Source organism: Eutrema salsugineum, unplaced genomic scaffold, assembly GCF_000478725.1.
Source record: "Eutrema salsugineum unplaced genomic scaffold, Eutsalg1_0 scaffold_4, whole genome shotgun sequence".
In the NCBI taxonomy this organism is placed as follows: Eukaryota; Viridiplantae; Streptophyta; class Magnoliopsida; order Brassicales; family Brassicaceae; genus Eutrema; species Eutrema salsugineum.
This window is the reverse complement of record NW_006256686.1, coordinates 9,461,426-9,481,636: the sequence shown is the minus strand read 5'-3', so window position 1 is coordinate 9,481,636 and position 20,211 is coordinate 9,461,426. Positions and strand designations below refer to the sequence as shown.

The 20,211-nt window shown below is 38.0% G+C and overlaps 5 protein-coding genes across 7 annotated transcripts; 2 read left to right on the top strand and 3 right to left on the bottom strand.

The window, feature by feature from the left end:
* Positions 1-196: 196 nt before the first annotated feature.
* Positions 197-6,002, bottom strand: LOC18013839 (kinesin-like protein KIN-5D). Its single transcript, XM_006418926.2, has 23 exons — positions 5,941-6,002; positions 5,332-5,532; positions 5,102-5,231; positions 4,858-5,013; positions 4,286-4,762; positions 4,073-4,170; positions 3,808-3,964; positions 3,667-3,736; positions 3,481-3,557; positions 3,341-3,394; positions 3,188-3,268; positions 2,988-3,099; positions 2,811-2,897; positions 2,558-2,733; positions 2,310-2,471; positions 2,107-2,214; positions 1,870-2,028; positions 1,702-1,785; positions 1,413-1,618; positions 1,211-1,312; positions 1,029-1,138; positions 784-935; positions 197-671 (listed from the first exon to the last, which is right to left on the bottom strand). Exons 2-23 carry the CDS (start codon positions 5,517-5,519, stop codon positions 429-431), a joined length of 3,189 nt encoding a protein of 1,062 aa, XP_006418989.1. The 5' UTR covers positions 5,520-5,532; positions 5,941-6,002; the 3' UTR covers positions 197-428.
* Positions 6,003-9,802: 3,800 nt separating this feature from the next.
* Positions 9,803-11,720, top strand: LOC18014128 (WAT1-related protein At3g45870). Its single transcript, XM_006418925.2, has 6 exons — positions 9,803-10,158; positions 10,242-10,358; positions 10,466-10,736; positions 10,841-10,996; positions 11,093-11,244; positions 11,353-11,720. The coding sequence occupies exons 1-6, from the start codon at positions 9,905-9,907 to the stop codon at positions 11,555-11,557; spliced, it is 1,155 nt and encodes a 384-aa protein (XP_006418988.1). The 5' UTR covers positions 9,803-9,904; the 3' UTR covers positions 11,558-11,720.
* Positions 11,721-12,042: 322 nt separating this feature from the next.
* On the bottom strand, positions 12,043-13,821 carry LOC18014127 (jmjC domain-containing protein 7). Of its 2 annotated transcripts, none has more exons than XM_024153880.1 (4): positions 13,092-13,821; positions 12,829-13,004; positions 12,530-12,632; positions 12,043-12,436 (listed from the first exon to the last, which is right to left on the bottom strand). In XM_024153880.1, the coding sequence occupies exons 1-4, from the start codon at positions 13,743-13,745 to the stop codon at positions 12,413-12,415; spliced, it is 957 nt and encodes a 318-aa protein (XP_024009648.1). In that variant the 5' UTR covers positions 13,746-13,821; the 3' UTR covers positions 12,043-12,412. The 2 variants fall into 2 exon arrangements, with proteins under 2 accessions (XP_024009648.1, XP_024009647.1); XM_024153879.1 differs by having other exon boundaries at positions 12,562-12,632; positions 13,092-13,820.
* On the top strand, positions 13,775-16,475 carry LOC18014101 (protein root UVB sensitive 1, chloroplastic). Of its 2 annotated transcripts, none has more exons than XM_024153878.1 (7): positions 13,775-14,609; positions 14,906-14,965; positions 15,048-15,104; positions 15,179-15,377; positions 15,467-15,582; positions 15,681-15,857; positions 15,933-16,475. In XM_024153878.1, exons 1-7 carry the CDS (start codon positions 13,896-13,898, stop codon positions 16,227-16,229), a joined length of 1,620 nt encoding a protein of 539 aa, XP_024009646.1. In that variant the 5' UTR covers positions 13,775-13,895; the 3' UTR covers positions 16,230-16,475. The 2 variants fall into 2 exon arrangements, with proteins under 2 accessions (XP_024009646.1, XP_006418986.1); XM_006418923.2 differs by having other exon boundaries at positions 14,690-14,965.
* Positions 16,476-16,672: 197 nt separating this feature from the next.
* On the bottom strand, positions 16,673-18,358 carry LOC18014100. The gene is made up of 4 exons (XM_006418922.2): positions 17,678-18,358; positions 17,532-17,587; positions 17,258-17,450; positions 16,673-17,161 (listed from the first exon to the last, which is right to left on the bottom strand). Exons 1-4 carry the CDS (start codon positions 18,284-18,286, stop codon positions 16,811-16,813), a joined length of 1,209 nt encoding a protein of 402 aa, XP_006418985.1. The 5' UTR covers positions 18,287-18,358; the 3' UTR covers positions 16,673-16,810.
* Positions 18,359-20,211: the final 1,853 nt, after the last annotated feature.

Genomic DNA, 20,211 nt, shown 5'->3' with positions numbered 1-20,211 from the left:
TGACAAGTTTAGATGATCCATTTGCTTGAAACGAGCCTTTGCCATGTCTTCCTAAAGACTAAGAATATGATCAAATATAGAGAACGCAAGAAGGTGTTAATAAACTTTTCGATTCGATTTGTGACGTAAAAATTATGCATAAAGATTGGCACAATCAAGAAGGTATTATAAAGATTGGCACAACTCATACATAATCTACTGATTCAGAAGATAATATATTCCTTTGGTTCCAACTAATAAACATTACAAATAAATAAACAAATAAAGAATAGTAATAAAACTGAAGTTTTTGTAAATTCCTCAAACCAAAACTCAATAAATAAAAAAGAGTATTCACGTGTATGCAAACAATACTCTCTCTGTACAGTGTGACACAGTAACCTTCTTCTCATCTTGGCTTCTGTAAAACCAAATCCTCTTTAAGTGTTTCAGTTTACAGCAGAGAGTGGAAATCTTGACTCTGACACAGCTGCCTCGTAAACAGAGGAAGCACGTATAACGTGTTGTTGCTGCTGCTTTGCAGCATCTCCATTGGCTTGCTTCGACAGTTTCTCATCTCGAAACGCTCTCAGTAACTCCTCAGACGCTGGAGTTCTAAGTTCCTCAATGGACTCAATGCTCGGTATGTCGATTAGTCTTTTCCTCGGCGTTGAACACGAAGGTTCATCCACCTGTTGGAACAAAAAAACACGTTCCCTATCGTTACCAGACTGTAAAACCAACAATAATGTCTGATATGTTGCGGTTTTCACGATTTGTGCGAAATGAAACCTTAAAACTTACCACGTATTCATCAAGAAGACATCTCCCTGCGTTGTCTGTGATCTCTACGATCTTGTGATTGTGATCACTCTTGAGCTCTATCAAGTCTTCACAGCATGGGATGATCATGGAGTTGACCTTTGCACATGCATCGTTATCGAGTTTCAACGAATCTGAAAAATAGGATAAACTTTCAGCAAACAATGGAGGATTTTTTGTTTGTTTCGAATCTGTATATTCCAAGAAAATTAGTTAGCTCTACTCACGATCAATGGAAGTAAGGAGGCTGCCATTAGCAGCATCAAAAACATCAAGAGAGGACGATACAGCGGACGAGAACTGAGAGCGTAGATTCTCATTGGCATCCATCCCTCCTCTGTTTGAGAGATTGAAGTGATAAGTGACTTGAAACAGATCATAAACGGATTTATCTCGGTGAAAACCATACCTAACGATTGAGTCAACAGAAGCTACGTTGTTTCGTTCTAGACTGACCAGTGATTCTTGAGCTTTCCTCCATTGATGTGCACTCATCTCTGCCTTCTCCAAGCTACAATTATCCATTTCAAAAGTTCACGCAAAAGCATGAAATAAACTTGGGAAGATATAATGTTATGTGCTTTTGTAATAATGAAACTGTGAGATCTTACCAGTTCAAGAGAACTTCTTGCATCGCTTTCTTCCCGCTCTCAACCGCTGAAGTGTCCTCGTGATAGTTTGACTCTGTTTTCACCATGTGAAGGTTCCACTCAGATTTAATGGTAGAGGTTGAATCTTGCATCGTTGACATCTCATGCTGTAGGGTGGTTGTTCTGGTGGATGCGCTCTCGCGTAGATCTTGTACAGCCATTTGGACCTAAGAGAACGATTGAAGAGTTTACTCAAAGCCTTAAATCAATTGCATTTCCTAAGAATTAACATATGGAATTGCATACGTACAAGGTTTTTCTTCCTAGCATTAGAATTTGCCAGAAGTTCTGCTACTTTCTCTAGCAATTGTCTCTCTTCATTCGCAGCACATTCCTACATGACAGAGGAAACAGCATTAAAGCCTACCCAAGTCATTTGCAGCTGCACATGTGTCAAGAAGCCAAGAACCGGAATCACCTCAAACTTGTTTTCAAATTCGCTCAATTTCTTGTGGTTAACTGTCTGTGCCTCTTCCACTATCCCGGTAAGTTTGGTAGCATGTGTGTCTAGAGTCTTGAAGAATTCCACTGTTACTTTTGAAACTGACCTTGCTGAATTCATCGCTTGCGAGTGTGCCTGCAGATATCAATATTTCGACTGAAATGTCTGATATCAAGATTGTAACCTTTAAAAGATCATAGAAGATTCCTAAACCTTCCGTTGCTGCTGAGCAAATGCAATAAGCTTCTCTTCCTGTTTGTTAAGGCTACTTTGGAGATCTTGTAATAAGGTGTCAGCCTCAGAAGCAAAACCTTTGAAAACCTGCACGAGACAACAAAGGAAGGAGATTGACTCAGAACAGAGATATCACTGGTATAGTCAATTGTCTAGTGGGATAGTTAAAGTGTTAAAGTTACATTTTCTAGTTCATGCGAATGTTTCGAAACTTCTGAGTTCAGGCTACCAAATGTTGATTGAGAATTTCCATCTAGCTTCACAGCTATGTTATCAAGAGCTTCGATGCCAGAACCATACACTGCCTTCAATTTTGAAAGCCTCTCACGGAGTTCTTCAGTAGCCTTTAAAAGAAAAAAGCAAAGAGTGAGGCCAGGATGGGTCACTGAAAACAAAAAGGCCACAAAGACAAAAACAATAAATCTCTCACCTCAGATTTTGTCGACACAAAGGACTCCATGTCTTCCTCCATGTGTTTTAGTTGAACCTCTTGGTGATTCACAGAAGAAGCTACAGTCTTATGCAATAGCTCAAGCTGTTGTGTGAGCTGTGACTGGAAGTTTTGGATGAGACATCTGTTTCCGTCCTCGATTTTGTCCTTTCTTTCTGCAATACAAGCGCATTTATAAACCAGGGAACATACATTAACAAAAGTTGAAAATTTTGATCCGTGATTCGTTTACCTATTTTAGAAAACAAACTGGAAACATCTGATGCTGCACTTTCTAGTTCTGTCCGCAGCTGAAAGGCTCGCTCCACAAGTGATTTTTCTAAATGTCACACAGAAGTGTTATCAGAAACTTCAAACACAAACATAGGCTTTTCTCCTTGTGAGAAGGCTTGAAAAGAAAATCAAGTACCTGACTTGAGGAGATTAGATATCACAAATTCCTTCTCTTTAATTGTTGCATTCGCCTGTCTATATTTTTCTTCAAGATCAAACAAGGAGTGCTCCGTTTCCTCAAGCTTTTTCTGATATTCGTAGAGAAAAAACAGTTACCTTTTCGTGCATTTCAATCAATAGAGACAGAAATAGTTTCAGGAGGAGTTGGAAGTCTACCTCAGTTTTCTCAAGTTTCTCACTCAACTCTGCAGATAAAAGCTGCTGAGAATTGTATAGCTCCTGAAGATCAATTACTTGCTGCAGGGCCAACACAATTGTTATAAAAATGTCATGTGAGGTGCTAATGGGATATGAAATGTGGGTTTATACCTTGTCCTTGGATTCTGATTGCAGTTCTAATCTTTCTATCTTTTCAGCCATTGCCTGTGATTGAAACACAAATTTCACACTCAGGATTGGAAACGAGGAAGGAGATGATAAGAACCATTCTGTTCAGAGAAAACTTAAACCTTTTTCTCAGCCTCCTCTTGAAGATATCGGTCTTTTGGAATATATATCCCATTTTTCTCTCTCGCAGCATATACCTCTAAGAACATGTATGACAATTATTAAGCAGATGGGAAAACGAGTTAACATTACAATACCAATCAAAGAATGCCTTGAAAAACCAGTACATAAAATGATCATACGCATACCTTGCTTCAGTCGGTCAATCTCAGAGTACAGATCTTTCATGACAGCAGATTTCATCATCTTCTGGTTGATCTGGAATAAAGAGGAAGTTTTAGAGCCGTTCGTTTGCGCAAGAGATTATATTGCAGAAGAATGACCCTCACCTCTGGTTTGTTCTTGATATTCTTAGCGCGATGTGCATAATCCAAAGTGCTTAGAGTCTCTTCTAAACAGTGGATGGAAGGTGAAATTGTTGCGATTACACACGTTTTAGTCTTTCCTCCCAATGAATCCCTCAAGAGCCTCGTCAATTTGCTATCTCTGGAAAAATTCAAAAGCAATAGCTGAGTACCCTCTGATGTCAAGCCTTTAATTGAAGACATCCAGAAGATTACAAACTATCAGTTGCTTACAACTGACAACTTGTACCTGTAAGGAATATGACCAGAATGCTCAACAAGCGCATTAATGACACGGCCAAGAGTAAGTAAACTCTTGTTGATCTCTCCAGCTTCCCTGGCTCGTCCCTGCAACAACCGTTGTCATATTAGTTAGCACTAGGTTCATGACTGCGTTGAAGACACTGCCTCTTTCATTGTTCAAGAACTTACATCAGGGACGATGATAATAAGATAAGTATACCTCTCGTGCACCAGAACGTGAGATATTCTCGGAACCAGCAAGGTCAACAAGATTAAGTTTCCCACATTTGATCATCTCTTCTCCCTCTGGAGTGTTTTCCTTGATGTGAATGGTGATAGAAAATATTGAATGAGAGCGACTACTTTGCTTGTTCAAAAGAGTTTCAGCTGTACGCCTTTTCGCCGAGCCTTTTTCCAAGATTTTGTATATTTCATTCGCTGTAGTCACTATCTCTTCTTCCAACCCACGGACAAAGACACTTCCTTTCCCGTCTTCCATGAGAGCAATCGATTTTTTAGACTTCTCATCTACAAATTTTGTAGTCTCTTCTGGTGCTAAAAGATCTGAGATTTCCTCATTATATAGTTCTAGGAAGGTAACTTTCATGCTATACTCAGCCCCCTGAGCTTCTAATATGTCGAAAATCTGCTTAACAGCTCTTGGAATAACACCTGCGTCACTCGGGAACTCACCATTCTACAAAAACAGCAATCATAACTATTTATCACAAACACATGAAAAGTACACTGAATCATACTGAAGCATACAACGTTCGTTTCATCAGGACTGACCTTTTTCCTTGCACCTCCTTCCATTGTATATGTCTTTCCAGTTCCGGTCTGACCATAGGCAAAGATGGTACAGTTGTAACCCTCAAGTACTTCAAACACAATTGGACAAATGGCTTGGTCATACAAGTCCTTCTGTTGAGATGCTGGACCAAATACCTGAGAGTTTCAGAGAGAAAACGACACAATTGAGGGATAACGCACAATCAAGAAACAGGCTTAAGACAACATTTATCAACTCTGTAACCTTGTCGAAAGCAAAATGTCTATCAATGTGCTTTCCAGCAATACTCTGAGTAGCAGCAACTTCTCTACGATGCTCGTTACAGGAAATCACCACCGGTGTATGAACTCTGGCCTCGTCCTCGCTCAATGGCCTATAAGAACCAAAAACCGGTGAGAAAGATCTGACTAAAACCCAAAAGAGGCAACAAAAAAAAAAACACTCCGAGAAAACTTAAGAGCTAAAAAGCACACCTGCAACGCAATAAGACCTGCACATTCACACCCTTTTCTTTATCATTTCTATTGGTGGAGTTTGACTCAGAAGATCTCGATTCTCTGGCCGATTTATCACTTGATCGTGGTGTCTGAGCTGGAGAGAGAGATACAATACCACCTCTTCGTTGCTGCATCGAATCCATTCTGCTAATATTGTCTACCATTTAGGTGACTCCCCTGCACAAACAAATCAGTCACATTTGATTTGAGTATGTATCCAAACGAATTTGTAGTGACACTAGAGAGATGCCCAGAAACTAAAGTTACAAAATTTATAAATTAAAATCCAAAATAGTCTCGCGGTTTGACCCAAATTTAGCAACTTTCCTGACTCAATCCAACGTCCATGAATCAGCAAACAGAGACAAAATCACTGAACAATATGTAAATACATTGCTGAATCTACTTCAATATCTAATTACTCTAATACCAAGCTGTCTTTAGATCTTTCTCTTAAAGACGGTGACTCGAAATCGGATCAAACGATCAGAGTAATAAAAAGGAAGAAGCTTGGAATAAGAGTAGTAGTTTTCCGGGAAGCAAAAGGCACTATGGAAAAACGGGCAGTGAGATTTGAGGACTTACAGAGAAGGAAATGCTTTAGCAATGGCGGATTCGAAAGAGAGAGAGAGTGGAGGAGACTTGGAGAGAGAGAGTGTGTGTGTGTGTTCAAGTGCATTTATTGATCCTTCTTCTCAAAGCAGAGATGAAGTAAAAGGCACAAAACATTAAATAAATAAAGAGAGAATTTCCAAGTTAAAATTGTTAGACGACGTCGATAAACAGTTTTAGGATAATACCGCATCAAACCAATATTTCGGTTCCGGTTTAATGATTTATTATTCCTCATTATTTATCTTTTTCAGGTTTTGTAATTTCGAACAAGAAACATACATTAAAATACATAATTTGATCAATCCATTTTTACAGTTTAATATAGGAAAAACATAAGAATTGGGAATACTGGTCTGGTTTGGTTTATTGTTTCTGTCGGTTCAGTTTGGGTAATTTTGACCACAACTTTTTGTTTTTTGTTAACGGCGTCAAAGAAATCGTTTACATGAGTTACGCATAATCGCATATATCACTAAACCACTGCTTCAAAAAAAATTAAGTTATTAGAAAAAAAAATTCTTCCTTTTTTCATTTCGAAACGTCAGATTAGAAAACAATTTTGTCTTCCCGTATTGAGGGGAAAAGTTGGAGCCTTTTTAGATTTTCTTTGCTACTCAATTTATAATTAGCTCACTCCTAGTAACTTAAATTTTAAATTTGAATTCGTAACTAACGGGCTCTTTTATTTATTTTTAATGCTAAATGTTTCTTTTTATTCACATAGAGATCAAACACATCAGTCTATATTCTCATATAAATATTTATTTCCTCCATTTCAAAATAATTGATATTTAAGATTTTATAAATAGATTAAAAATTTAGTTTTTTAAAAACAAAATATCATTTATTATTTACGTAAAAAACAATTCAACTAATAAAAAAATAAATTTCAGAATATAAATGATCATAAAACATAACGATAATATAACAAAATTTTCATCAAAAACTAAAACATAGTTTGAGTCCATTTTTTCTCAAAAATATCAAATTTTTTTGAAACGGATGAATTTTTTTTTTAAAAAATCACACTTGATTAGAACCATATGTAATTAGATATCTAACAGATAGTCGAAATTTATGTATCAAACTGAAAACTATTTTCTGAAATTTCAAACCGTTCTGATATCCTAAGAAAGTCAACTATATTGTTCATCCGATGAATTTGATACCGTGGACTTGTCGAAATTTCATATATCAAAGAATGTGGTTTTCAATTATCCTATCACATCTCCGAACACATTAAATTTAATATTTACTGCTTCTTCGGAAACTACTCCAAGTGTCAAGGTAATTAGACCACAATTAATGTCCTTGGAATTAGTAAAAACAAATATAGATTTTTTTTTTAATAGAACAAATATAGATTATTAGCGAACAAACCATTGTATGTACATACATGTTTGGCAAATATGTATCCATATCTTTGGCAAATGTGTATATATATGTTTGGCAATATGTGTGATAATTCTATATGAGCTATGTGCATATTTAGGAGTGAATAAAGAAGAAACAAAGAAGCTTGAGGAAAAAGGAGAAGAAAAAAGTGGGGTTAAGGAGCATGTGATATGATCCCTCAACATGTGGTCTTCTTTTTCAAACCTTTTGCTTTCTTTCTCCTCTCTCATTATCAACACACACACATGTATCCATATATATACATAAGTACATATAATATATTGATTAGTGTGTGTGTGTTTCTCAGAAAACTTGTGTTTCAAACTAAGTCTCGCACTCATATCTACGCAGCATCTTTTGGTACCAAACACATGTGGGGATACTTTTATGGTATCGATAGTTCATCTTTGTTGGAAAAGATGATGTATGAAATTTTTAGAGAATTAAAATAGAGAGTTGCATAAAACAGTAAATATATTATATCTATATGACTTTATCATTTATCATATCTATATGACTTTCAAATTAACAAATAAAATAAAAAATTCACTATTTCATAAATCAACAAAAAAAAGTTCTAGTTACAAAAGAATATGAGGGCTTAATTTTGTTTTGGAATTAACAAGACCTTTTTCAAATTTTAAAATCATTTTTTTTTATATCTGAATGTAAGTTTCTAGTCTCCCAAAGCAGGGGTTAAAAAATAATTGTTTGCAGTATATGGATTGGAACTCGAACTAAGTAAGAATCGCATGCATTCCGAGATAATAAATGATTTTAGGCTTACATGTGTTTTTATACGTACATATGGATGCATCACATGTATGTATATTAACTTTTATATTTAATACATATTGCTTGCAAGACAATCTTTCAAATAGAAGTAACCACACATCTGCTTGTGTCTTACTTCAACTGTCTTGTTTTTCCTCTAAAAATATACTAGAAAAAGGAAAGTTTTCACATGCATTGTTTAAGAGGTTTCGTCGATTTATTCCTCTCACCGTCACCATTACACATTTTCTTTTCCAGTACTTATTACACGTAATACTTGCTTAATTTGATCTTAAAAAGATAGTTAAAGTATAGTATTTAACAAAACTAAAAAGGATAGTTGGAGTATACACACACTACTATAAAGAAATTCCGCAAAAACCGAAGGGATGTTTATAGCTATAGAAAATTAATAACAAATTTTAATTCACAATGGATTTACAATGATTTATAAACTGTCTACAGTATATGAGTTCGTCGCATATGAACGATTGAAGTAAATTTGAACAGATTTGTGAGTCGTGACATTTCATGCTGCAATTTGCGGCATAATTGCGACATATTTTCTAATCAAATTTGTAACATGTGTAGGAATTTAATTGAATTTTCTAATAATTTAGAAGTTTGTTTGTCCCACTTCATCAGCAAACAAACTCCCTGAGTCAGATCTTTTTCATACAACTTCTTCTTTGGAGAAGCAAAACAAAAACAACTTCTTCATACAAATATAAATCTTATGAATCGACCTGTAAAATACTAAAATGTCACGACTCAATAATGAAATTAACCTTGTGGCTTAAAACAAAATATATATTGCAGTTAAATGAACATTCAAAACTTTGCACAAAATTTTCACTAAAACCAGATTTTGTATTTTATCATCAAAAAGAGTATAGAAGTTATCATCTACTTGTCTTCATTAGTAAATTTTTGTTTCACCAAATCATTATTTATATACCTTATGGTTAAGAATTCTGAAAAACTGAAGTTATGAAAACACATACCTATTTAAACAAATTAAATGAAATTAGAACTCCTAGAAACAAACATGAAATTATAAATATGAAAACAAAACAATATTAATTTGGTTTAAAAGTTTTGTTTTATCGTTTTATCTATGACTAATTTTTAAACCAAATTAATTTTGAAAACGTTGAAGAAAACAATGTTTCAAATCTCGTCAATGTGCAGGGGAGCTTTGAGCAGCCACTATGTGCGCAAAGTTCTACATTTGGAAACAGATTGTGTTGTTGAAGAACATGTGTGTCAAAAAAAATCTAGTAAGAAATAATAATAATATGATTAGATAGATAGTTTTAATTATCTCTAATAATTTAGCGGTAAGACAACACATTTATGATTTATGTATTCATTCCTCTTATTTATCACTAGATTTTTGTATGATTTTTACAATGCTGTATTTAATATTTTAGGTTCTATATGTGTACTTATTTATCTATATCTATAATAATTAAAATATGAAAATGAAGCTAAGTCTAGTGATCATGGAACGGCGGGTAAATAGGATCAATCGCAATGCATGCTTGTGTCCGAAGCATGATGTCATCATTTATTGTTCCTCTGTCTCTGTTCAATCGAAATCCACATTTTGACAGAAGAACAGATTCGAAGTGATAATCAAGCAATCAAATTTCAAGTTTTTTTAATATCTTTTTTCAAAAAAGTTCCTCTTTTTGATTCATTCACGCTGGCTTTCACCTCTCTCTCCGGGAACAAGACTCGTCGGAAAAGAAAAAACCGGCACATGGAGAGTGCGGTGGAGAGAGAAGCGTGGAAGGCACACGTGGCGATGGTCGCTGTACAATTGTTCAACGGAGGTTATCACGTCATTACCAAAGTTGCACTCAACGTCGGTGTAAACCAACTCGTCTTCTGCGTTTTCCGTGATCTCATCGCTCTCTCTATTCTTGCTCCTCTTGCTTATATCCGTGACAAGAAGACAAGACCTCCTTTGAATCGACGCTTCCTCTTAGCTTTCTTCTTCCTCGGCTTAACAGGGTAATTACAGTTTTCTTCTTGAACCCTTTTCTCTGATCTCCATGATATGTGTAATCATCAAAAGGTCCTATGAATGTTGTTAGGATATTTGGCAATCAGCTTTTGTTCCTCATTGGTCTCAACTACACCAATCCAACTTATGCTGCAGCTATCCAACCGTCTATTCCTGTTTTTACTTTCATCTTAGCTCTCATTATGGGGTAAAGATTCCACTGTATCAGTCTCTCTTTCTTTACTTCTCTGATTCTTGCAAGATCAGAGAATCAATGCCTTGTTCTCTTTCCGTTTTCGTGTGTTGTTGATGCAGAACAGAGAGATTGAATTTATTCAAACTAGAAGGTCAAGCTAAGGTAGGAGGTACGGTGGTCTGTGTCGCTGGGGCGGTATTGATGGTTTTGTTTCGTGGACCGGCTTTGTTTGGGGAAACAGAGGCTGAGTTCTTGGGTCATGTTGATTTAAAACACCCTGAAGCATCTGGACACTTCATGTCTAGCTTACTAGGACTTGGGAGATGGAATTTGGGAGTTTTGTGTTTGATTGGGAACTGCACTTGCATGGCTGCTTTTCTTGCTATTCAGGCATGTGTCATTTTTGCTTACATATTATCCAAAACACTTCAGTTTCAGATATCTTCTTGTCTTTGGACTGACCCCGTTTATTTATCGCTTGTAAACCATCTCAGGCTCCAGTCTTAAAGAAGTATCCAGCAAACCTTTCAGTCACAGCATACTCGTATTTCTTTGGGACCATGTTTATGGTGACATCTGCTTTTTTCATGACCAATGATTCGACGAACTGGAGTCTCACGAGATCAGAGTTCTTTGCAGTTGTCTACGCAGTAAGTTCCTAACACCATATGTTTGCTGTTATAAACTAACTTTTGGGCCATGTTAGGTTTCTCCAAATGAGTAACTTTACTGCCTCCTCTGTGCAGGGAGTTATCGCGTCTGCTCTCAACTATGGTCTCTTGACGTGGTCAAATAAGATATTGGGTCCTTCCTTGGTTGCTCTTTATAATCCTCTTCAACCTGCAGCCTCAGCCTTCTTGTCCAGAATCTTCCTTGGAAGCCCTATCTACTTGGGGAGGTTCAAAACTCTCCATTTCTCTCTAGGCTAATCTCAGCCATTGATGGGATGTGTCTGAAGTTTTCCCAACTGACTCAGTTTCTTTTTATTTTTCTCCTTCTATCTTAGTGTTTTAGGCGGATGTGCAATCATCGCAGGTCTTTACAGTGTCACCTGGGCCACATACAAAGAAAAGAAAGCAGTAGCAGCAACAAGTATCATCCCGATCACCTCAAAGGAAGCTGAGCCTTTGATCTACAAGGACCATAAGAATAAATCAATAGGCCATCTATTCACAAACACTCCCGCCTCTGCACCAAAAACTGCTGATTAAACAAACACTCCCGCCTCGGGTGTGCTACAATGTTTTCCTGATCTCCTTTTGCGAACACGAGCGACTAATATACTTTTTGAACAGTATATATGAGTAGACATCATTATTTGCATGTCTTGGGCACAGTAGAGTCTAACTATCAGGTACTCATCTAGCAGTAGAACAGCTAGTCCGCTTGATATAATTCAAGAGCTTATCCTGTATCCTAGACTTCGACGCCAGCCGCTTGCATTTTATAGAGAAGCTTAATGGCCTTAATGTGAAACCCACTCTGCATATAACTCACAACAATAATCCAGCAGCTAAAACTTCTCTCACCTTCCATAGCTCTGAACATCTTTTCTGCATCTTTCACCAACCCATACTTCTTGTACATTTCAATCAACCCCCTTTGTATCGAACCATTTGACTCAAATCTGAACTTTTTGGCATTCACATGCACTCGCTGTCCAAATCAAGTATCATCACTGATCCAAACGCAAGCCTTTAAGACACAAGAAACTAATCCCTTTTATACTTAAAGTCATCAACGAAAGAGATACAGTTCAGAAATTTTCAATGATTCTATGGTTCTGTAGACTTTCTGGGAGACAAAACTCATGGAATAGTACCAATGGGCATGACAAGTGATGAAATAAACAGCATACAGACACTTCTCCTTAGTCCTAAATGAAAAGTTAATATCTTCTCCAGGCTTTCTACTATGACTAATAAACTTAGCAAACAAATTTTTTTCATCTCTTCATACATCTGCATCACCGGATTCCGAATCTTCGTCTTCTCTCCACGACAAAATTGGATTGAGTGAAGATGACTCGTATGATACTGATTGCAGGAAGTTGAAATAAGCGTACTTTATGTCGAACTGCATGTCATACCCTACAAAGTAGATGCATTAAGTAGATGCATAAAGTAGATGCATAGGTGACTAATTAGAAGCAGGAGAGCTGAAAAAAAATACTGTTTTGCCACCTGAAGACAAATAGAGGAAGTACAACTCTTACAATAGTTCACCGCAATAGTATAGCCACCATCTCCTGGGGTTTGACTAACATGGTGAAACCACATGCTTGGCCTGCCATATCCAGATCGGTCATGTGTCAGAATCATGTTTTTGTAGGTTTATCACCCATTTATTTAAGCAAAAGTAAGACTGAACTGAAGTGGATACAACAGTGAGACCTGAAGCCGATCCCATGTCCTTGAGGAAAATATGTTCTGAAATTTCAATAAGTGGAACATGATAATGATCAAGAGATTGAGAAGCTTACAGGTAAAGAATCTCTCCAGCCTTGACAGTACAATGAAACGGCATTGGCCCTTCAAAGAACAATGGATATATCAATCTCTCACTTGCTTCCCTCTCTGGTGAAGGGTATGGATCAACACTGCACCATGGCACATGCCTAACTGGCTGCTCAAGCTCAAGCTTGAACGCTTCACTATCCTACAAAGATTCAAACTTTATCTCAAGTTAACAGCATTCAACGGAAATCAAACTCAAATTGAAATGTAATCAGAGAATCTCACAGACTCGGTAGTAAGAGTAATTGGCGGCTGGGTATCGTCGGACATAGAGGCGGTGTACATCGGTGGGAGGGAGGAGAAGGAAATGTTTCTCCCCTGAAACGACGGCGTATAGGTTCTCGTAGTGGTCTTTGTGGAAAGAAGTCACGGAGAGATCAGTGCCTATCCAAAGGTTCACAGCTTCCGGCGAACAACCAAGCGCCTCCGTAGCCCACGAGATGTCGCCGTCGCAATCTGAAGCAACCGTCGAATACTCCGTTCTGAAACAATCGTTTTGCTGCTGCAGATAAGCGACACTTTTTCCCTTAGACGACGATCGAACGGCCTGAAGAGCCTCCGGGAACGGAACCTTCTCGACGTGAGCCGAAGCGAAACAGAGATCTCCGGTGCTCCCTTGACTGACGGCGTCGGCGCAGCCGTTAGGGGTGAGGTGTAGTGAGACGAGGTCATTTGACAGAGCTCCGGTGAGGTACGCCGGGTCCGACCAGAGTTTTAGAGCCGGCCAATGAGCGATTGCGTTGGAGATTACGCAAGGCTTGCTCTGGGAGACGTAATCTCGGAGAAACTGTACCGGAGACGGCGGAGAGGCAAGATGATCGATTTCAGTTCCTAAGCTCAATTCTCTCACTTCTCTCCACAAATTCTCTATCTGATTAGCCATGGACGATCTCACACACACAAAAATGGCGGGATAAATTTGGGGGGGTTTTTGATATATAACCAAGAGCCCTAATTTCTTATGCTGTCTAATAAAAACTGTTTATTATAAAAATGGGATTTTGAAATTAAATTTGAAGTCTTCGAGAAGAAGATGAGTTGCTCTTATCTATTTTCTGGCGACGCTTCCGTCGTCTCACGGCAGTGGAGTAATGTTTCTTTCCGGCAGCGAGTTTTTCTCCCGCGGCAATTTCTCCGGCAACCGCTTCCGTCGCTTTCCCAATTTCCCGGATTAATCGCCGCCGTAAACGATAGCTTCAGTAAACAATCTCTCGGGACGAGAAACTGCTTTCCTTCGCTATTCATTGGAGATACCGGCGGATTTAACGGCAACAATGATAATGGAAATGGCGGTGGCGGAGACGGTGACTGGTGGGATAACAGCGACGGGGGAGGCGAAGATAACTCCGATGGCTCTTCTTCCCCTTTGAGATTTCTCTGCTTTCTGTTTTTGGTCTATTCCTGCTTCTTCCAATTACGATTATCAGCCGCCATCGCTATAGCCAAAGCTCCAGAGTCCGATAGTAACGGCGATACCGAGAAAGAGACGGTTTGGGAAGTAAGAGGAAGCAAAAGGAAGCGACTTGTCCCCGATTTCGTCAGAGATGAGTTCTTCGTCTCTCCGGAAGAAACTACTTCATCTCCTTTGACTCCTGAGAATCTCCTTGCCCAATGTAGAAACCTCCTGACTCAGTTCCTCCTCCCCGAAGGTTTCCCGAACAGTGTCACCTCCGATTACCTCGACTACTCTCTCTGGAGAGGCGTTCAAGGAATCGCCAGCCAAATCAGCGGCGTTCTCGCTACTCAGGTACTGTTCAACAGTTAATCATCTCTCTTAGGCATTGTTGTTCATTTTCTTTGGTGGGGGGGTTTTTTTTTTTTTGGTAGTCTTTGCTTTATGCGGTTGGGTTGGGAAAAGGAGCAATCCCTACAGCTGCAGCAATCAATTGGGTGCTTAAAGATGGAATTGGGTATCTAAGCAAGATAATGCTATCGAAATATGGTCGACATTTCGATGTTCATCCCAAAGGATGGAGGCTATTTGCTGATCTTCTTGAAAACTCTGCCTTTGGGATGGAGATGCTAACCCCTCTCTTCCCTCAGTTTTTCGTCTTGATCGGTGCTGCTGCTGGTGCTGGTCGATCCGCGGCTGCGTTGATACAGGTTCACTTCCCCGTCTCTTAAAACTCTTTTCTTTCGTAGCTCAAGAGCAAGCATTGTGCTCATCATTTACTTGTTCTTGCAGGCTGCTACTAGAAGTTGCTTTAATGCTGGCTTTGCTTCTCAAAGAAACTTTGCTGAGGTTAACTCAATAAGTTCTTTAAGTCTTAATCACTTATTTACATGTAGTGTATGCATTAACAGTTTCTTTTGTAGGTAATTGCTAAAGGTGAAGCTCAAGGAATGGTGAGTAAATCAATAGGTATCCTGCTCGGGATAGTTGTTGCCAATTGCATAGGGACCTCAACAAGTCTTGCCCTTGCTTCTTTTGGAGTTGTGACGTCGATTCATATGTATACCAATCTCAAATCTTACCAATGCATCCAACTCCGGACTCTAAACCCATATCGCGCAAGTAAATCCCTCTCTCTCCTGCACCCACCCACAAATCATCAAATTCTTCTGACTAAACAAAAATAGCATCTTTCTGTTTACTGTATACAGGTTTGGTTTTTAGTGAGTACCTCATTAGTGGCCAAGCTCCTCCAATCAAGGAGGTTAATGATGAGGAACCGCTCTTCCCAACTGTTCGGAGTTTAAACATAAAATCTGCAGAAAAGGTGAAAATGTCATTCATTTTCCTTAGTAAACCCTCTGAGATCTCTTATCAAGAAAACATTTGCTTGAGAGCCTGATTCTTATAATCTGCTTTGTTCAGAGGCAAGATTTTGTCTTATCATCAGAAGCCAAAGCAGCAGCTGCAGACATAGAGGAACGGCTTCAATTAGGTTCAAAGCTCAGCGATGTTGTCCACAACAAGGAAGAAGCAGTAGCACTGTTTGATCTGTATCGTGATGAAGGCTACATCCTTACAGAACACAGAGGAAGATTCTGCGTAAGCAATAATAAACCTTTTCATCATTTTTTATATCCGGTGGAATCTTCTCACCATTTTTTTATCTCCTCTCAGGTGATGCTCAAGGAAAGCTCTTCTCCACAAGACATGCTCAGATCGTTGTTTCAAGTGAACTATCTCTACTGGCTAGAGAAGAATGCTGGGATCGAAGCTTCAAACACGTACTTAGACTGCAAACCGGGTGGTCGCCTTCACATTTCTTTAGATTATGTGAGAAGAGAGTTTGAACTCGCTAAAGAAGACAGCGAATTAGTGGGTTGGGTCACTGAAGGACTAATAGCTAGACCTTTATCGACCAGAATCCGTCTAGATTATGATCGTGAACCCTCATCTTCTCCTTCCAGCTCATAAACTCAGAGCAAAACCAGGGCCAATGATGCATTAGAATAGATACATTTTGTCTTTGTTCATCTGCCATTGAAAGTAAGCTTTTTTAGAGATTTACATCTCTCAAGTCAGAAGCATTTTGTCTTTGTTCATCTGCCATTAAAGTGCTGTAAGCTTTTGTAGAGATTTACATGTCTCTCTAGTCAGAACATTCCTTAGCTCAATTATAATTCGACCTCATATGAGAAAACCAAATACTTAATATTATGATACTGACGTATATTAGAATTTGTTTTCATGTCATAAATTCCAACAAAACAATAATGCGTTTGTGCATATGTGAGCATTATATCATTATGACTTGAGATTCAAATCTTCTTATTAAATTCATTGTGACCTACAAACATGCCTGACTTTTTTCACATTTGACCCCACGAAATTGGGAATGATTGTTACATCAAGTTTTCTACACAATTGGTTTATTTATCAGATCGAATCTAGACTTTTACAGTGATCCGTTGCAGGCTGCTAACAAACAATTACAGAAAAGATGAAACAAAACAAATTGGCAAGTTAGCCTAAAGAGATAATAGATTTTCTGATTTCTACTGAACAAAAGGATATCGAGCAACGTAGAATTCTCTTACACGCGAAGCCCCATCTCGGGCAAGTATGCCTTCGAGATCTCCAATGATTCTAGCTAGCCAAATCTCGAGGTTTCTCTGAACTTCTTTCAAGTTGTTTTTGATCAATTCCAATGACCTTCTTGTGTTCATCTTTGCTTGGTTTAGTTGTTCTCCTTGATTGCTCCTAGTGATCTCCGTCTGCAACGCAACTAGCTTCTGCCCTGTCTCTGATGCTCGCTGCTGAAGTCTAAAACACTCGAGCAGAAACTCGGTTTGTCTTTGTGTCCTAAACTCAGGTCCTAGCGTCGCATTAGAAGGATCACTACTCTGCTGAAAAAGGAAACATATAGCACCAAAAGGTTAAGCCTTTTTAGTTCTTTGAGTAACTCAAGAATGTGTCATAGACTTTCAGTGTTAAAGTTGTACCATTCTCCTGCATAGATCATCGATCTTCCCTGCAAGAGCTTGATACCTCTTTGCTTGTTTTCTCAACAAAGATGGAACCTTTGAGATGTCACTACGACAAACTTTCTCAAGATTTAATAACTCCTCTTCTAGTAACCTCAATTTCCCAGAAACACCTGTTGCTTCACTATCGATCTTCCATGGTGATTCCCTTCTGTGGAATGAATACACATTACTGCTCATTCATCATCACACAATCTAAATTCAAAATCTGTAGATTTCAACAAAACTTTACCTTGGCACAAACTGCTTCATACGGTACACAGATTCCAGAGATTCATACTGTACATCCTGCAAAAACAGAAGCAAAACCCTAAAATCAAGACCCCAATTCTCTCTCTCTCACTCTAAATCACCATGAGTTATAATAAGAAACAAAACCTGGAAAGGGTTAGTATTATGCGACTCTGCCCAGAATTGAGAGCTTGGAGTAAGCCCATAAGCAGTGGGAGTAGAAGATACAGTGAGGTGATCCACACCGTAACGCTCAGTGGAATTCTCATCATCTCCTTCTTCTTCTTCTTCTTCGTCTACGATCCCTCTTCTCGACATAAACCCAATCATCTCATCCCTCTCGCTCACTTCTCTCTCCAAATCGTTAATCCTGTTCATGAACTCTTCCCTCTCTTCCTCCATCTCATGAATCCGATTCTGCAGCCGTTTCTCCTCTTCCTGCCAAGCGTTCCGATGGCTAGCGAAGATCTCAACGACGCGCGCGTTGGCCTTCGAGTCCTCCACGCGCCGAGATTTCATCTGACGGACTTGTTCCTCCGCCGCCGCGAGCCGCCGTTTCAGCTCCTTGATCTCCGTCGTCAATCGAGGAACGAGAGATATCGCGTCGCTCGGGAGATGAGCTAGCATCACTGAGAAGCTTAGACCTAGGAAGGATCTCGATAGCCTCTTCAAATCATGCTCGCTTTCTTCTTCTTCTTCCTCAGTAACGGTTCTCATTATCGACTCCTCTTCTTCAGCTTCGGGAACAGTCGCCATTTCTGAGCTCAGGAATCGGAGAAAGGGATACAAAGGAAAAAGACAAACTTTTTATTTCGTCAATCTTTTTTTTTTTTAAATCTGTTATAGCTGAAAAAGAAAGGCCTCTTTTGATGTATTCATCAGATTTTGACGAATATAAAAATTCAATAAATCTTTATTTTTGTAAGAGATAAATCCCATCAACAAGTTTAAATCTGATATTGACATGATGACAAAAAAAATAAAAAATCTGATATTGACATAGATGATACAATAGTACTTTATGCCACCCAACAAACTCATTATAAATTCTGGGATTAGTAGAGACAGAAGATTGTTGAACAAAAAAAATATAATAAAGGAGATAGAAGATCTAAATACAATGGTAGTTAATTGTCTCTCTCTTTTTTTTGTTATTGTTGTGAATTATGGTTTGTTGTAAATAATATCACCTAACAAGATTTGTTGTTTTGAAATCTAGGAGGTGGTTTAGTGGAAGTTGGATTAAGATACACAGTTGATTGCTTTCAACTTTTAAGAGTCAAGATATTTGTTAAACTTGTAGAGTTGTGTTGAATTTGTAGAGAGTTGTGTGTATTTTAAGAATTCAACAAAGGATATACACAGTAAGTATTTTGAAAAGTTTTTTTTTAATAAATAAAATTGTAAAGAGTTCATATCCAAACAACACTAAAATTTGATAAATAAAAAATCATTAAAACCCAAACATTTTAAATAACAATGAATTTTGAAAAGAATTCAAAAGTTATCAAACCAATAACAAGTAGACTTATAAAAGAGTGTTAGAATCCATAAACCAATATTAGTAGAATCTATTAAGAATGTTAAGATTCGTAAACGGTAAACCAATAATAGCAACATATTCTACAAATTCTAACAATCAGTAAAATATTCAACTCCCAACCCCCCACCCCCAACATCTCGTAGATCGTATATTCTATAAACTCATGTAAATTAATATATACTTAGATTAAGAACTACTAGCACATGTTGTAACAGAATATTTTAGTTTAATTTCTGATGATAAAGATCTGATTACCATTAGAAAACCCATCTAGTTGATTAGAAGAAGATGGATTAGAATATTTCAGTATTTTTTTCTTGCGATATAATCTATAGTTTACAAATATATACATAGGTGATGAGTAGTCGTTTGTCTGACTTGAATGAGGCTGGACCATGTAGATAAAAAGAGGCATCGTCTGTTCAATGCAACAAGAAGATGGACAAATCATATCACGGACCCGACCAATCTCCACCTCCCAAACCACGTGTCACGTGATATCTCATCATGTTCTTAACACAATTGTTGCTCATTTGCATTATGACTCTAAAGACTTGATCAGGTTTAAGTTGTAGTTGTAACCGTTTTGTCGTATAAATTTTTCTAGCAGGACCAAATCTGTTAATGGCTAAAATTTAGATGCTTAATTTTTTTTTATTTTCTTGCATTTTTCGCTGACAAACTACACAACAAGAGAATACAGGATGAAGAAACATTTTGCAATTTTTTTTTTTCAATAACATGTGAATATATACCAAAAAAAATGTTCTGATTACAAAGCTGGCGAAGCAGAAGATGATATGGACTCAAAAAAGAATAAAACACCCAGATCAATCTTTAACATCCGAAATTTCGAATAGACTAACTGCTTACAGTTCAATTAGATATGATTAGCAATAAGTAAACCAAGAAGAAAGCAGATTATGTGGCTTTCGGCGGTTCCAAGCTAGAAGGATGTCTTTGATACTGCGGTTAATCAGCTTGAAAATGGCATCAAGTGGCATCGCTATTCCGGAATGAAGTCGAGCATTTCGTTCTTTCCATAAGGTGTAGATTGTGGTCTGGGCAGCTATGCATCGAAGCAAGCGGACGTCAGTTGGGGTCGAGGAAGACAGCCATAAAATGACAGAATCATAAT

Bases quoted from the DNA above. Each gene is read 5' to 3' on its own strand.
- LOC18013839 (XM_006418926.2), bottom strand. From the start codon at position 5,519: ATGGTAGACAATATTAGCAGAATGGATTCGATGCAGCAACGAAGAGGT. The intron at 5,014-5,101 runs GTTACAGAGTTG...TGAAACTCTCAG, and splicing joins GACATTTTGCTTTCGACAAG to GTATTTGGTCCAGCATCTCA. The intron at 672-783 runs GTAAGTTTTAAG...TTGTTCCAACAG, and splicing joins GTCTTCTTGATGAATACGTG to GTGGATGAACCTTCGTGTTC.
- LOC18014128 (XM_006418925.2), top strand. From the start codon at position 9,905: ATGGAGAGTGCGGTGGAGAGAGAAGCGTGGAAGGCACACGTGGCGATG. The intron at 10,159-10,241 runs GTAATTACAGTT...GAATGTTGTTAG, and splicing joins TTCTTCCTCGGCTTAACAGG to GATATTTGGCAATCAGCTTT. The intron at 11,245-11,352 runs GTTCAAAACTCT...CTTCTATCTTAG, and splicing joins AGCCCTATCTACTTGGGGAG to TGTTTTAGGCGGATGTGCAA.
- LOC18014127 (XM_024153879.1), bottom strand. From the start codon at position 13,745: ATGGCTAATCAGATAGAGAATTTGTGGAGAGAAGTGAGAGAATTGAGC. The intron at 13,005-13,091 runs GTCTGTGAGATT...GAATCTTTGTAG, and splicing joins CCAATTACTCTTACTACCGA to GATAGTGAAGCGTTCAAGCT. The intron at 12,633-12,828 runs GTAAGCTTCTCA...TGGATATGGCAG, and splicing joins GCTGGAGAGATTCTTTACCT to GCCAAGCATGTGGTTTCACC.
- LOC18014101 (XM_006418923.2), top strand. From the start codon at position 13,896: ATGAGTTGCTCTTATCTATTTTCTGGCGACGCTTCCGTCGTCTCACGG. The intron at 15,378-15,466 runs GTAAATCCCTCT...TACTGTATACAG, and splicing joins TCTAAACCCATATCGCGCAA to GTTTGGTTTTTAGTGAGTAC. The intron at 15,583-15,680 runs GTGAAAATGTCA...TGCTTTGTTCAG, and splicing joins ACATAAAATCTGCAGAAAAG to AGGCAAGATTTTGTCTTATC.
- LOC18014100 (XM_006418922.2), bottom strand. From the start codon at position 18,286: ATGGCGACTGTTCCCGAAGCTGAAGAAGAGGAGTCGATAATGAGAACC. The intron at 17,451-17,531 runs GTAAAGTTTTGT...TTCATTCCACAG, and splicing joins ATGAAGCAGTTTGTGCCAAG to AAGGGAATCACCATGGAAGA. The intron at 17,162-17,257 runs GTACAACTTTAA...TTCCTTTTTCAG, and splicing joins ATGATCTATGCAGGAGAATG to CAGAGTAGTGATCCTTCTAA.